Raw genomic sequence first — 16,161 nt, 5'->3', positions numbered from 1 at the left:
ATAGACTCCATCCCACAGATCCTGCCCCATAACCCCCACCCCATAGACCCCACTCCATAGCTCCCGCCCCATAGACCCCACCTCATAGATCCTGCCCCATAGACTCCATCCTGCAGATCCTGCCCCATAACTCCCACCCCATAGATCCCTGCCCCACAGACCCCGCCCCATAGCTCCAACCCCATAGACCCCACCCCATAGCTCCTGCCCCATAGCTCCCGCCCCATAGACCCCGCCCCATAGCTCCCGCCCCATAGCTCCCGCCCCATAGACCCCTGCCCCACAGACCCTGCCCCATAGACCCCACCCCATAGCTCCCGCCCCATAGCTCCCGCCCCATAGGGCCTGACCCCATAGCCCCCACCCCATAGCTCCTGCCCCATAGCTCCCGCCCCATAGCTCCTGCCTCATAGACCCCGCCCCATAGCTCCCGCCCCATAGCTCCTGCCCCATAGCTCCTGCCCCATAGACTCCATCCCACAGACCCTGCCCCATAGCTCCCGCCCCATAGACCCCGCCCCATAGCTCCTGCCCCATAGCTCCAGCCCCATAGACCCCGCCCCATAGCTCCTGCCCCATAGCTCCTGCCCCATAGCTCCTGCCCCATAGCTCCCTGCCCCCCAGGATCCTGGGGCTCTGTAACAACCTCCCCTATGTGCTGATGCTGAGCGCGGCGCGGGACATCGTGGAGCTCCAGCAGGGGGCGCCGGTGAGGCCACGCCCCCTGCCCCACATCCTGCCCCATAGCGCCCCATAAGCTGCCCTATAACACCCCATAACCTGCCCCATAGCGCCCCATAAGCTACCCTATAACACCCCATAACCTGCCCCATAGCGCCTCATAACCTGCCCCATAGCACCCCATAAGCTGCCCTATAACACCCCATAACCTGCCCCATAGCGCCCCATAAGCTGCCCCATAGCACCCCATAACCTGCCCTATAACACCCCATAACCTGCCCCATAGCGCCTCATAACCTGCCCCATAGCACCCCATAAGCTGCCCTATAAGACCCCATAACCTGCCCCATAGCACCCCATAAGGTGCCCTATAAGACCCCATAACCTGCCCCATAGCACCCCACATCCTGCCCCATAGCACCCCATAAGCTGCCCTATAACACCACATAACCTGCCCCGTAGCGCCCCATAAGCTGCCCCATAGCACCCCATAACCTGCCCTATAATGCCCCATAACCTGCCCCATAGTGCCCCATAACCTGCCCCATAGTGCCCCATAACCTGCCCCATAGCGCCCCATAACCTGCCCCATAGCGCCCCATAACCTGCCCTATAACACCCCATAACCTGCCCCATAGCGCCCCATAAGCTGCCCTATAACACCCCATAACCTGCCCCATAGGGTTTCACATCCTGCCCCATAGTGCCCCATAAGCTGCCCTATAACACCCCATAACCTGCCCCATAGCGCCCCATAACCTGCCCCATAGCGCCCCACATCCTGCCCCATAGCGTCCCATAACCTTTATTATAGCACCCCACATCCTGCCCTATAGCGTCCCATAACCTTTATTATAGCACCCCACATCCTGCCCCATAGCGCCCTATAGCACACCGTGATGTGCCCCGTAGCGCCCCATGACCTGCCCCATAGCGACTGATGACCTGCCCCATAGCACACCATAATCTCCCCCGTATTGCCCCATAACCTGCCCCATATTGCCCCATAGCCTGCCCCATAGCACCCCATAACCTGCCCTATAGAGCCCAATAACCTTCCCCATAGCACCTCATAGCCTACCCCATAGCACCCCATAACCCGCCCCATATCACCCCATAGCGTGCCCCTTATTGCCCTATAACTTGCCCCATAGCGCCCCATAACCTGCCCCACAGTGCCCCATAACCTTCCTTACAGCACCCCATAACCTGCCCCATATCAGCCCATAGCCTGCCCCTTATTGCCCTATAACTTGCCCCATAGCGCCCCCTAACCTGCCCCACATCTCCCCATAGGTGCCCCATAGCAACAGCTCTCGCTATGACTGCAACCAGCTCTCGACTGGGGTAAGGGGCTGGGCCAATGGGGGGGGTTCTATGGGGCTGCCCCATAAGTGGGTGGGTTTGGGGGGGGGGGGGGATGTGGGGCTGAGGGCGCTCTATGGGGCTGGGCCCATATCTATGGGTCCCCTTCACCTGTGTGTGTGTGCCCCACATCTATGGGTCAGCCCCACATGTGTGGGTCACACCCCACACTTACGGGTTCCCCCTATCCCATATCCATGCCCCATATTTATGGGTCACCCCCCCCACACACATCTATGGGGCTGGCCCCATATCTATGGGTCCCCCTAAACCATGTCACTGCCCCACATCTATGGGTCTCTCTAACCTGTGCCTCTGCCCCACATCTATGGGGCTGGGCCCATGTCTATAGGTCTTCCTAAGCAATCTCCCTGCCCCACATCTATGGGTCCCCTTCATCTGTGCGTGTGCCCCACGTCTATGGGTCAGCCCCACATCTATGGGTCCCCATTGTTCTCTATGGGTCCCATTGACCTCTATGGGGCCCCATTGATCCCTATGGGTCCTATCGATCTCTATGGGTCCCCATTGATCTCTATGGGTCCCACTGATCTCTATGGGTCCCCATTGACCTCTATGGGTCCCATTGATCTCTATGGGTCCCCATTGATCTCTATGGGTCCCCATTGATCCCTATGGGTCCCCATTGATCTCTATGGCGCCCCATTGATCTCTATGGCGCCCCATTGATCTCTATGGGTCCCCATTGATCCCTATGGGTCCCCATTGATCTCTATGGGTCCCATTGTTCTCTATGGGTCCCATTGTTCTCTATGGGTCCCCATTGACCTCTATGGGTCCCATTGATCTCTATGGGTCCCCATTGATCTCTATGGGTCCCTGCCCCACACATGTGGGGCCCAGGCCGTGCTCCTCGCCGACGTCCTCCCCTCGCTGCTCATGAAGCTCCTGGCGCCGCTCGCACCCCATTGGCTGAGCTGCGAGTAGGGGCGGGGCCTAAAGGGGGGCGGGGCTTGAGTGGGACTTGGGGGCTCTGGGTCTATGGGGCGGGTTGTGGGGCTATGGGGCTGGCTATGGGGTGGGTTATGGGGCTATGGGGCTGGCTATGGGGTGGGTTATGGGGCTATGGGGCTGGCTATGGGGCAGGTTATGGGGCTATGGGGCAGGTTATGGGGTGGGTTATGGGTTCTGCTATGGGGCAGGTTATGGGGCTATGGGGCTGGCTATAGGGTGGGTTATGGGTTCTGCTATGGGGCAGGTTATGGGGCTATGGAGCAAGCTATGGGGCAGGTTATGGGGCTATGGGGCAAGCTATGGGGTGGGTTATGGGGTATGGGTGCTGCTATGGGGCAAGCTATGGGGTGGGTTATGGGCTATGGGCTCTGCTATGGGGCAGGTTATGGGGCTATGGGGTTGGTTATGGGTATCGTTATGGGTCTCTATGGGGCCGGTTATGGGTCTCTATGGGACTGGTTATGGGCCTATGGGTCTGCTTATGGGGCTGGTTATGGCTCTCTATGGGGCTGGTTATGGGTCTCTATGGGTCTCGTTATGGGTCTCTATGGGGCTGGTTATGGGTCTCTATGGGTCTCTCTCTATGGGGCTGGTTATGGGTCTCTATGGGTCTCTATGGGGCTGGTTATGGGTCTCTATGGGTCTCTATGGGGCTGGTTATGGGTCTCTATGGGTCTCTATGGGGCTGGTTATGGGTCTCTATGGGGCTCGTTATGGGTCTCTATGGGTCTCGTTATGGGTCTCTATGGGGCTGGTTATGGGTCTCTATGGGGCTCGTTATGGGTCTCTATGGGTCTCGTTATGGGTCTCTATGGGTCTCTATGGGTCTCTATGGGCCTCATTGGGAGGGGCTTCACTTGGGGGGCGGAGTGTATGGACGGGGGCGTGTCTTGCGCCCCATGACGTCACGTGATGGGCGGAGCCTGTGGGTGTGCCGGGGGGGAGGGGGGGGGCGTGGCTTTGCCCTGACCCCGCCCCCTCCCCCCACGTGACCCCTCCCCCCCCCCCCATTGCAGGGCCCGGGTGGGCGGGGCCGCGCTCCTGGCGTGGGCGGGGTCAGCGCTGGTGCTGACAGCAAAGGGAGCAAAGCAGGGATTGGCTGGTGAGGAGGGGGGGTGGGGTCACGTGGGGGGGGTGGGTTGGGTGTCATGTGGGGGGGGGGTGTGTCACGTGGGGGGGTGTCACGTGTTTGCGGGGGTCACGTTGGGGGGGTGGGGGGTGGGGTCATGTGGAGGGCGGGTTGTGTCACGTGGGGGGCGGGGTCACGTGGGGGGTATGTGTCATGTGAGGGGGGGTCACATGGGGGTGGGTGTTATGTGGGGGGGGTGTGGGTCACGTGGTGGTGGGGGTCACGTGGGGCGATTCACGTGGGGGTGTGGGTCATGTGGGAGGTCACGTGATGGTGGGGGTCACGGGGGCAGGGGTCACTTGTGGGACATGGGGCATGTGTGGGGCAGGGGTCACATACAGGGGCAGGGGTCACTTGCAGTCACATGGGGGGTGGGGTCACATGGTGTCAAGAGTGGGTCAGAGGTCATGTGGGGGCCAGGGGTCACTTTGGGTCACTTGGGGGGCTGGGGTCACATGGGGGTAGGGGTCACTTGTGGGGCAGGGGTCATGTGTGGTGTCACATGGGGTCATGTGTGGGGCGGGGGTCACATGGGGGTTGGGGTCACATGGGGGTCAGGGGTCACTTCGGGTCACATATGGGGCAGGGGTCACTTGAGGTCACATGGGGGCAGGGGTCACAGGGGCTTGGGGTCACGTGTGGGGCAGGGGTCACTTGGGGTCACATGGGGGTCATGAGGGGTCATCAACAGTGGGGGAGGGAGGGATCACAAGGGGGCAGGGGTCACGTGGGGGGCAGGGGTCACTCGAGGTCACATGGGGGCAGGGGTCACATAGGGGCAGGGGTCACACGGCTTGGGGTCACGTGGAGGGCAGGGGTCACTTGAGGTCACATGGGGCAGGGGTCACACAGGGGCTTGGGGTCACGTGGGGGTCAGGGGTCACTCGAGGTCACATGGGGCATGGGTCACATGGGGTCACATGGAGGTCAGGGGTCACTTTGGGTCACGTATGGGGCAGGGGTCACTTGGGGTCACATGGGGGGCAGGGGTCACACGGGCTTGGGGTCACGTGGAGGTCAGGGGTCACATGGGGGACAGGGGTCACATGGGGTCACGTGGGGGTCAGGGGTCACTTGAGGTCATAGGGGGCAGGGGTCAAACAGCTTGGGGTCACGTGGAGGTCAGGGGTCACTTTGGGTCACGTATGGGGCAGGGGTCACTTGGGGTCACATGGGGGGCAGGGGTCACAGGGGGGTAGGGGTCACGTGGGGGGGGAGGGGCTGGGGTCACGTGGGGGGGCGGGGCTGAGGTCACGTGACACACACACACACACCCCCCCTTTGCAGCCGTCTCATTGGCCAGCGCCGCCTCGGGGCTGGGGGAGGTGACGCTGGTGACCTTGGCTTCCGCCTACCCCACGTGAGGAGGGGCGGGGTCACGTGACCCCGGGGGGGGGAGGCGGGGCTAAGGGAGGGGGCGGAGCTTAAAGGGGCTTGGGGTAGAATGGGAGCCTATGGGGCAGGGGAGGGGCTGGGGGGGGGTTGGTTATGGGGGCTCTGTGGGGTGGCTATGGGTCTCTATGGGTCCCTATGGGGTCTCTATGGGTCTCTATGGGGTCTCTATGGGTCTCTATGGGTCTCTATGGGGTCTCTATGGGTCTCTATGGGTCTCTATGGGGTCTCTATGGGTCCCTATGGGTCTCTATGGGGTCTCTATGGGTCCCTGTGTTTCTCTATGGGTCCCTATGGGTTTCCATGGGGTCTCTATGGGGTCCCTATGGGTCCCTATGGGTCCGTATGGATTTTCTGTGGGTCCCTATGGGTCTCTATGGGTCCCTATGGGTCCCTATGGGTCCCTATGGGTCTCTATGGGTTCTCTGTGGGTCCCTATGGGTCCCTATGGGGTCTCTATGGGGTCTCTATGTCTCTCTATGGGTCTCTATGGGTCTCTATGTGTCTCTATGGGTCTCTATGGGTCTCTATGTCTCTCTATGGGTCTCTATGGGGTCTCTATGTGTCTCTATGGGTCTCTATGGGGTCTCTATGGGTCTCTATGTGTCTCTATGGGTCTCTATGGGGTCTCTATGTGTCTCTATGGGTCTCTATGGGTCCCCATCTCTGACCCTTCCCCCCCCAGGGCCGCTCTATGGGGCTGGGCCTCGGGCACGGGCGCCGCGGGGCTCTGGGGGTCGCTGTGGGGCGGGGCGGGGCTGGGGGCGGGGCTTGGCCTCTCCCGGGCCCTGCTGCCCGCGGCCGCGCTGCCAATGGGGACGGCGCTGAGGTGAGGGGGCGGGGCCAAGGGGGAGGGGCTTGGGGGGAGGAGGGGGGCGGGGCCAATGGGGAGAGGGGGCGGGGCTTGGGGGTGGGGCCAAGGAGGAGGGGGTGGGGGCAATGGGGGAGAGGGGGTGGGGCTTGGGAAGGGGAGAGGGGGCGGGGCTAAGGAGGAGGGGGCGGGGTCAATGGGGGGTGAGAGGGGGGCGGAGCTTTGGGGGTGGGAATGGACAATGGGGGGGGCGCGGCCAAGGGGGGGAGGTGGGCGGGGTCAATGGGGGAGAGGGGGTGGGGCTTAGGAGGAGGGGGCGGGGCCAATGGGGGGAGAGGGGGCGGGGCTTGGGGGTGGTGCTTAGGAGGAGGGGGCGGGGCCAAGGAGGAGGGGGCGGGGGCAATGGGGGGAGAGGGGGGCGGGGCTTTGGGGGTGGGAATGGTCAAGGGGGGTGGGGCTTGGGGGGGCAATGGGGAGGTGGGGCCAAAGGGGGGAGGAGGCGGGGCCAATGGGGAGAGGGGGTGGGGCCAATGAGGAGGGGGCGGGGCTTTGGGGGTGGGAATGGTCAAAAGGGGGCGGGATGGGGGGGGCAATGGGGAGGGGGGCGGAGCCAATGGGGTGAGAGGGGGCGGGGCTTAAGAGGAGGGGGCGGGGTCAATGGGGGAGGGGGGGGCTTTGGGGGTGGGAATGGTCAAGAGGGGGCGGGGCTTGGGGGGGGCAGGGGGGTAATGGGGAGGGGGGGCGGGGCTTGGGGGGTGGCCAATAGGGGGCGGGGCCAAGGGGTTAAGAGGGGGCGGGGCTTAGGAGGAGGGGGCGGGGCCAAGGGGGGGAGTGGGGGGCGGGGCTTTGCGGTGGGAATGGCCAAACGGGGGTGGGGTCAATGAGGAGGGGGGGCAGGGCCAATGGGGGGAGGGGGGTGGGGGCAATGGGGGGAGAGGGGGCGGGGCTTGGGGGGGTGTCCAATAGGGGGTGGGGCCATGGGGGGGAGAGGGGGTGGGGCTTTTGGGGGTGGGAATGGCCAAGAGGGGGCGGGGCCAATGGGGAGAGAGGGGGGGCGGGGCTTGGGGGGGGATGGCCAAGAGGGGGCGGAGCTTAGGAGGAGGTGGGCGGGGCCAATGGGGTGAATGGGGCGGGGCTTGGAGGGAGTGGGTGGGGCTTGGGGGGCAGGGGTGTTTCTATGGGGCAGGGCTATGGGGCTCTATGGGGTCTCTATGGGGTCTCTATGGGTCTCTATGGGTCTCTATGGGGTCTCTATGGGTCTCTATGGGCCTCTAAGGGTCCCTATGGGTCCTTATGGGGCTCTATGGGGCTCTATGGGTCCCTATGGGGCAGAGCCCCATAGCCCCTCCCCCCCCATCTCCCCCCAGCTTCTTCTTCCTCCTCCTGCCCCCCCCCCCCCCGCCCCACGGAGCCGCCCCCCCCCCCGGCGGGGGTCACGTGGGGGGAGCGCTGGGGCGTGGTCAAGGTGAGGGGGCGGGGCTTAAACGGGGGGGCGGGGCTTCAAAGGGAAGGCCCCGGCCTCTGATTGGCTCCCGGCTCCTCAGGGCGCGCTGCCGGACGCGTTCCCATTGGCTGTCGTTTACTTGGCGGAGTACTTCATTAACCAGGGGGTGGTGAGTGGGGGGGGGCTATGGGGCGGCTATGGGGCGGCTATGGGGTAGCTATGGGGTAGCTATGGGGCGGCTATGGGGCGGGCTATGGGGTGCTATGGGGCGGGCTATGGGGCGGCTATGGGGCAGCTATGGGGTAGCTATGGGGTAGCTATGGGGCAGCTATGGGGTAGCTATGGGGTAGCTATGGGGCAGGTATGGGGTAGCTATGGGGTAGCTATGGGGCAGCTATGGGGCAGCTATGGAGTAGCTATGGGGCAGGTATGGGGTAGCTATGGGGTAGCTATGGGGCAGCTATGGGGCAGCTATGGGGCAGCTATGGGGCAGCTATGGGGCGTATGGGGGTCTGTGAGCTATGGGGCAGCTATGGGGCAGCTGTGGGGCGGCTATGGGTCAGCTGTGGGTCAGCTATGGGGTAGCTATGGGGCAGTTATGGGGTAGCTATGGGGCAGCTATGGGGCAGCTATGGGGTAGCTGTGGGGCAGCTATGGGGTAGCTATGGGGCAGCTATGGGGTGGCTATGGGGCACCTATGGGGTAGCTATGGGGTAGCTATGGGGTAGCTATGGGGTGGCTATGGGGCGGCTATGGGGCAGCTATGGGGTAGCTATGGGGCAGCTATGGGGTAGCTATAGGGCAGCTATGGGGTAGCTATGGGGTGGCTATGGGGCGGCTATGGGGCAGCTATGGGGTAGCTATGGGGCGGCTATGGGGCAGCTATGGGGTAGCTATGGGGCGGCTATGGGGCAGCTATGGGGTGGCTATGGGGCAGCTATGGGGTAGCTATGGGGCAGCTATGGGGTAGCTATGGGGCAGCTATGGGGCGGCTATGGGGCGGCTATGGGGCAGCTATGGGGCAGCTATGGGGCAGATATGGGGCGGCTATGGGGAGTATGGGGGTCTATGAGGTGCTATGGGGCAGCTATGGGGCAGCTATGGGGCAGTTATGGGGTAGCTATGGGGTAGCTATGGGGTAGCTATGGGGTAGCTATGGGGCAGTTATGGGGCAGCTATGGGGCAGCTATGGGGCAGTTATGGGGTAGCTATGGGGTAGCTATGGGGCAGCTATGGGGCTGTGTGTGGCAATGGGTCAGCTATGGGGCAGGGGGGCTATGGGGCAGGGGGGCTATGGGGTACCTATGGGGCAGGAATGTTATGGGGCAGCTATGGGGCAGGGGGCAGTAAGGGGAAGGGGGGCTATGGGGTACCTATGGGGCTGAAGGGCTATGGGGCAGCTATGGGGCAGGAGGGGCTATGGGGTAGCTATGGGGCTGGGGTTGCTATGGGGCCCCTATAGGGCATCTGTGGGGCTGGGCAGCTATGGGGCAGGGGCCGGTTCTATGGGGCTGGTGCCATAGGGCTGGCATCAGCGCTATAGGGTGGGATCTGTGGGGCTCTAGAGGGCTCTGTTGGGTTTCTATGGGTCTCTATGGGGTCTCTATGGGTCTCTATGGGGTCTCTATGGGTCTCTATGGGGTCTCTATGGGTCTCTATGGGGTCTCTGTGGGTCTCTATGGGTCTCTATGGGTCTCTATGGGGTCTCTATGGGTCTCTATGGGTCTCTATGGGGTCTCTGTGGGTCTCTATGGGGTCTCTATGGGTCTCTATGGGTCTCTATGGGGTCTCTATGGGTCTCTATGGGTCTCTATGGGGTCTCTATGGGTCTCTATGGGGTCTCTATGGGTCTCTATGGGGTCTCTATGGGGTCTCTATGGGGTCTCTATGGGTCTCTATGGGGTCTCTATGGGTCTCTATGGGGTCTCTATGGGGTCTCTATAGGTCCCTGTGGGTCGCGCTATGGGTCCAGCCCCACACATTGCTCTCCCCTCAGCTGGACCTCTTGTACTTCCCCACATCCTCCCTGACCCACAACGAGCAGTACCGGTGGTGAGCCCCATAGCGTGTGTGTGATCTGTGGGTCTCTATGGGTCTCTATGGGGGCTCTATGGGTCTCTATGGGGGCTCTATGGGGTTTCTATGGGGTCTCTATGGGTCTCTATGGGGTCTCTATGGGTCTCTATGGGTCCCTATGGGGTCTCTATGGGTCCCTATGGGGTCTCTATGGGGTCTCTGGGGGGTCTCTGGGTCTCTATGGGTCTCTGTGTCTCTCTATGGGGCTGCCCCACACCAGGGCCCAGCTCCTTTACCAGGTCGGGGTCTTCGCCTCCCGCTCCGGCTTCCGCTTCCTCCGCCTGCGCCAGATCTGGGGCCTGATGGGGCTGCAGGTGCGGACCCACACTTGGGGGGCAGCCCCATAAGTGCCCCCCCCACACCCCATAGAGCACCCCACAACCGCTGCCCCATAACCCACTCCTGACCCACACTTGGGGGGCAGAACCGTAAGTGCCCCCCTCCCAGCCCCATAGATCACTCCTGACCCCTAAGTGACACTCCTAGACCCACATATGTGGGGCAGACCCATAGATCTTCACATAAGCACCCCATAACCCACTCCTGAACCACACTTGGGGGGCAGCCCCATAAGTGGCCCCCCCCCACCCCATAGAGCACCCCATAACCACTGCCCCATAACCTCCTACTGACCCACACTTGGGGGGCAGAATCGTAAGTGCCCCCTTCCCAGCCCCATAGATCACTTGTGACCCCTAAGTGATACTTCCAGACCCACATATGTGGGGCAGACCCATAGATCTTCACATAAGCACCCCATAACCCACTCCTGACCCACACTTGGGCGGCAGCCCCATAAGTGGCCCCCACCCCATAGAGCACCCCATAACCACTGCCCCATAACCTCCTACTGACCCACACTTGGGGGGCAGCCCCATAAGTGCCCCCCCCTCCGCCCCATAGAGCGCCCCATAACCGCTGCCCCATAACCCGCTCCTGACCCACACTTGGGGGGCAGCCCCATAAGTGCCTCCCTACCAGCCCCATAGATCACTTGTGACCCATAAGTGACACTCCCAGACCCACATATGTGGGGCAGACCCATACATCTCCCCATAAGCACCTCATAACCCACTCATGACCCACTCTTGGGGGGCAGCCCCATAAGTGCCCCCCCCACCCCATAGAGCGCCCCACAACCGCTGCCCCATAACCTGCTCCTGACCCACACTTGGGGGGCAGCCCTGTAAATGCCTCCCTCCCAGCCCCATAAGTGTCTCTCCAGCCCCATAAGTACCCCCCTAACCCCACAAGTAACCCCATAACTCCCTATTCCAGCCCCATAAGTGCCCCATAGACGTGCCCCATAAGTGTCTCTCCAGCCCCATAAGTACCCCCATAACTCCCTATTCCAGCCCCATAAGTGCCCCATAGACGTGCCCCATAAGTACCCCATAGCCCCATAAGTGCCCCCCATAACCCCCTTCTTCCAGCCCCATAGGCCCCTATGAGAGCCCCATTGCCCCCCCCCCCCACGTGACCCAAGCCCCGCCCCCCCAGGTGCTGAACGCCGCTCTCCTATTGGCTGCCGTCCTGGCGCCCTTCCTGCCCTCGGTGGGCGTGGCCTTCGCCCTCGTGCTGTGGGAGGGGCTTGTGGGGGGCGCGGCCTACGGGGGCGCCTTCCTATTGGTGGGGCAGCGGGTGAGGGGGCGGGGCCTGCGCGGGCCAATGGGGGCGAAGGGGGAGGGGCTAAAAGGGGGGGAGGGGGGCAATGGGGGCGGGGTTTAAGGGGAGCAGGGGCCAATGGGGGGCGTGGCTTGGGGGTCAATGGGGACCAATGGGAGATCGGGGGCGGGGCTTAAGGGGAGCAGGGGTCAGTGGGGACCAATGGGAGAGGGAGGGAGGGGTGTGGCTTGGGGAAGGGGTGGGGTCAATGGGAGCAAGGGGGGCGGGGCTTAAGGGGGAAGGGGGTGGAGTCAATGGGGGTCGATGGGGGCGGGGCTTGGGGAAGGGGAGGGGTCAATGGGGGCCCAATGGGAGCAAAGGGGGCGGGGCTTAAGGGGGGAAGGGTGGGGTCAATGGGGCGTGGCTTGGGGAAAGGGCGGGGTCAATGGGGGTTAATGGGAGCGGGGGGGCGGGGCTTAGGGAGGGAGGGGGTGGAGTCAATGGGGGTCGATGGGGGCGGGGCTTGAGGGAGGGGTGGGGTCAATTGGGGCCAATGGGAGCGGGGGGGCGGGGCTTAAGGAGGGAGGGAGTGGAGCCAATGGGGGTCAATGGGGGGTGGGGCTTAAGGGGGAGGGGGGTGGAGTCAATGGGTCTAAATGGGGGCGGGGCTTGGGGAAAGGGGCGGGGTCAATGAGGACCAATGGGAGCTTGAGGGTGGGGTTTAAAGGGGAAAGGGCGGGGTCAATAGGGGCCAATGGGGGCCAATGGGGGGGCGGGGCTTGGGGAAGGGGCGGGGCCATTGGAAGTGGGTGGGGCCAAGGAGGGGCGGGGAGAGGGGCTCTGGGGTGGGGTTATAATGGGGGGGGAGGGGGATGTGTGGGTCCCTATGGGTCTCTATGGGGTCTCTATGGGTCTCTATGGGGTCTCTATGGGTCTCTATGGGGTCTCTATGGGTCTCTGGGTCTCTATGGGGTCTCTATGGGGTCTCTATGGGGTTTCTATGGGGTCTCTATGGGGTCTCTATGGGTCTCTATGGGTCCTTATGGGGTTTCTATGGGGTCTCTATGGGTCGCTATGGGTCTCTATGGGTCTCTATGGGGTTTCTATGGGGTCTCTATGGGTCTCTATGGGGTCTCTATGGGTCTCTATGGGGTCTCTATGGGTCTCTGGGTCTCTATGGGTCTCTATGGGGTCTCTATGGGGTCTCTATGGGGTTTCTATGGGGTCTCTATGGGGTCTCTATGGGTCTCTATGGGTCTCTATGGGTCTCTATGGGGTCTCTATGGGTCTCTATGGGTCCCTATGGGTCTCTATGGGTCTCTATGGGGTCTCTATGGGTCTCTATGGGTCCCTATGGGTCCCTATGGGTCTCTATGGGTCTCTATGGGTCCCTATGGGTCTCTATGGGTCTCTATGGGTCTCTATGGGTCTCTATGGGGTTTCTATGGGGTCTCTATGGGTCTCTATGGGGTCTCTATGGGTTTCTATGGGTCTCTATGGGTCTCTATGGGTCTCTATGGGTCTCTATGGGTCTCTATGGGTCTCTATGGGTCTCTATGGGTCTCTATGGGTCTCTATGGGGTCTCTATGGGTCTCTATGGGTCTCTATGGGTCTCTATGGGGTCTCTATGGGTCTCTATGGGTCTCTATGGGTCCCTATGGGTCCCTATGGGTCTCTATGGGTTTCTATGGGGTCTCTATGGGTCTCTATGGGTCTCTATGGGTCCCTATGGGTCCCTATGGGTCTCTATGGGTCTCTATGGGTCCCTATGGGTCTCTATGGGTCTCTATGGGTCTCTATGGGTCTCTATGGGGTTTCTATGGGGTCTCTATGGGTCTCTATGGGGTCTCTATGGGTTTCTATGGGTCTCTATGGGTCTCTATGGGTCTCTATGGGTCTCTATGGGGTCTCTATGGGTCTCTATGGGTCTCTATGGGTCTCTATGGGTCTCTATGGGGTCTCTATGGGTCTCTATGGGTCTCTATGGGTCTCTATGGGGTTTCTATGGGGTCTCTATGGGGTCTCTATGGGTTTCTATGGGTCTCTATGGGTCTCTATGGGTCTCTATGGGTCTCTATGGGTCTCTATGGGGTCTCTATGGGGTCTCTATGGGTTTCTATGGGTCTCTATGGGTCTCTATGGGTCTCTATGGGGCTCCCTGACCTTGGGTGTCTCCCGCAGGCGCCCCCTGGGGGGCGTGGCCTGGCCGTGGCCGTGACGTCACTGGGGCAGTCGCTGGGCGTGGCCTTGGCCGGGGTCGCGGCCATGGGGCTGCACAAGGGGCTCTGTTCCCCATAGCGGGGCCCATAGGGACCCATAGGGACCCTATAGAGACCCCATAGAGCCCCATAGGGACCCATAGAGACCCATAGGGACCCATAGGGACCCCATAGAGCCCCATAGGGACCCATAGGAACCCCATAGAGACACATAGGGACCCCATAGAGACCCCTAGGAACCCATAGAGATCCCATAGAGCTCCATAGCGCCCCATAGAGCCCCATAGGGACCCCATAGAGCCCCATAGGGACCCATAGAGCCCCATAGGGACCCATAGAGCCCCATAGGAACCCCATAGAGCCCCATAGGAACCCCATAGAGCCCCATAGAGTCCCATAGAGCCCCCATAGAGCTCCATAGGGACTCATAGAACCCCATAGGGACCCCATAGAGACCCATAGGAAACCCATAGAGCCCCATAGGAACCCATAGAGCCCCATAGAGACCCCATAGAGCCCCCATAGAGCCCCATAGGGACCCCATAGAGACACATAGAGACCCATAGAGACCCCATAGAGCCCCATAGGACCCCATAGAGACCCCATAGAGCCCCATAGGGACCCCATAGAGCCCCATAGGGACCCATAGAGACCCCATAGAGCCCCATAGAGCCCCATAGGGACCCCATAGAGCCCCATAGGAACCCCATAGGGACCCCATAGAGCCCCATAGGGACCCATAGAGCCCCATAGAGCCCCATAGGAACCCCATAGGGACCCCATAGGAACCCATAGAGCCCCATAGAGCCCCATAGGGACCCCATAGAGCCCCATAGGGACCCATAGGGACCGCATAGAGCCCCATAGGGACCCATAGAACCCCATAGGAACCCCATAGGGACCCCATAGAGCCCCATAGAGCCCCATAGGGACCCATAGAGCCCCATAGGGACCCCATAGAGCCCCATAGAGCCCCATAGGAACCCATAGGGACCCCATAGAAACCCCATAGAGCCCCATAGAGACCCCATAGAGACCCCATAGAGCCCCATAGAGACCCCATAGAGACCCCATAGAGACCCCATAGAGACCCCATAGAGACCCCATAGCGCCCCATAGCCCCAATAAACCTCTTCCCCCCCCCCCATCTCCGCCTGCAGCCTCTCTATGGGCAAAAGGGGGCGGGGCCTGGAGGGGGGAGGGGGCGTGGCCCGCGCTTCCCGCCAGGAACTCGCTTTCCCGCCATGCCTTTCCCGCGCGCGCGCGCGCCGGAAGCGGAAAGCGCGGGAAGGGGGCGGGGAAAAGGGGGCGGGGTCTTTTGGGGTTGCGTCACTTCCGGCCGCACCAGCGTGCAGGGCTGCGGCGTGAGGGTAATGGGGGGGCTGTGGGGCCTATGGGGCGCTATGCGGTCTCTATGGGGCGCTATGGGGCCTATGGGGCTCTATGGGTGTCTATGGGGTGTCTGTGGGGCCTATGGGGTGTTTGTGGGGGGCCATGGGGTGTCTATAGGGCGCTATGAGGGCTATGGGGGGCTATGGGGTGTCTATGGGGCGCTATGGGGGGCTATGGCGTGTCTATGGGGCGCTATGGGTGTCTATGGGGCGCTATGGGGTGCTGTGGGGATCTATGGGTTCTGTGGGGACCTATGGGGCGCTATGGGGTTCCTATGGGGCTCTATGGGGCCCCTATGGGATCTCTATGGGGCGCTATGGGGCTCTATGGGTTCCTATGGGGCTCTATGGGGCTCTATGGGGTCCCTATGGGGCCTATGCGGTCTCTATGGGGCGCTATGGGGCCTATGGGGCTCTATGGGTGTCTATGGGGTGTCTGTGGGGCCTATGGGGTGTTTGTGGGGGGCCATGGGGTGTCTATAGGGCGCTATGAGGGCTATGGGGGGCTATGGGGTGTCTATGGGGCGCTATGGGGGGCTATGGCGTGTCTATGGGGCGCTATGGGTGTCTATGGGGCGCTATGGGGTGCTGTGGGGATCTATGGGTTCTATGGGGACCTATGGGGCGCTATGGGGGCCTATGGGGCGCTATGGGGCCTATGGGGTGCTGAGGGGTGTCTATGGGGCGCTATGGGGTGCTATGGGGCGCTATGGGGTGTCTATGGGGGGCTATGGGGCTATGGGGATCTGTGGGTTCTATGGGGGTCTGTGGGGTGTCTATGGGGGGCTATGGGGCGCTATGGGGTGTCTATGGGGCGCTATGGGGCTCTATGGGGCCTATGGGGGGCTATGGGGCCTATGGGGCTCTATGGGGGTCTGTGGGGGCCTGTGGGGCGCTATGGGGCGCTATGGGGGGCTATGGGGCGTTATGGGGTTCTGTGGGGGGCTATGGGGTGCTATGGGGGGGTCTATGGGGGGTCTATGGGGCGCTATGGGTTGCTGTGGGGTGTCTGTGGGGTGCTATGGGGAGCTATGGGGATCTGTGGGTCCTATGGGGGTCTGCGGGGTGTCTA

The 16,161-nt window shown here is 62.0% G+C and overlaps 1 protein-coding gene across 1 annotated transcript; it reads left to right on the top strand.

Moving 5' to 3' along the window:
- Positions 1-598: 598 nt before the first annotated feature.
- Positions 599-13,955, top strand: CLN3 (CLN3 lysosomal/endosomal transmembrane protein, battenin). Its single transcript, XM_062639537.1, has 10 exons — positions 599-709; positions 1,978-2,028; positions 2,911-2,990; positions 5,438-5,510; positions 6,228-6,371; positions 7,898-7,966; positions 9,794-9,849; positions 10,094-10,187; positions 11,374-11,514; positions 13,661-13,955. Exons 1-10 carry the CDS (start codon positions 662-664, stop codon positions 13,775-13,777), a joined length of 873 nt encoding a protein of 290 aa, XP_062495521.1. The 5' UTR covers positions 599-661; the 3' UTR covers positions 13,778-13,955.
- Positions 13,956-16,161: the final 2,206 nt, after the last annotated feature.

The sequence above is a fragment of the Pezoporus occidentalis genome, unplaced genomic scaffold (genome assembly GCF_034315485.1).
Source record: "Pezoporus occidentalis ecotype Australia unplaced genomic scaffold, CSIRO_AGI_Poc_V1 ctg604, whole genome shotgun sequence".
Classification (NCBI taxonomy): domain Eukaryota; kingdom Metazoa; phylum Chordata; class Aves; order Psittaciformes; family Psittacidae; genus Pezoporus; species Pezoporus occidentalis.
Note: the sequence above shows the minus strand (reverse complement) of the source record. Positions and strands in the feature narration are given on the sequence as shown.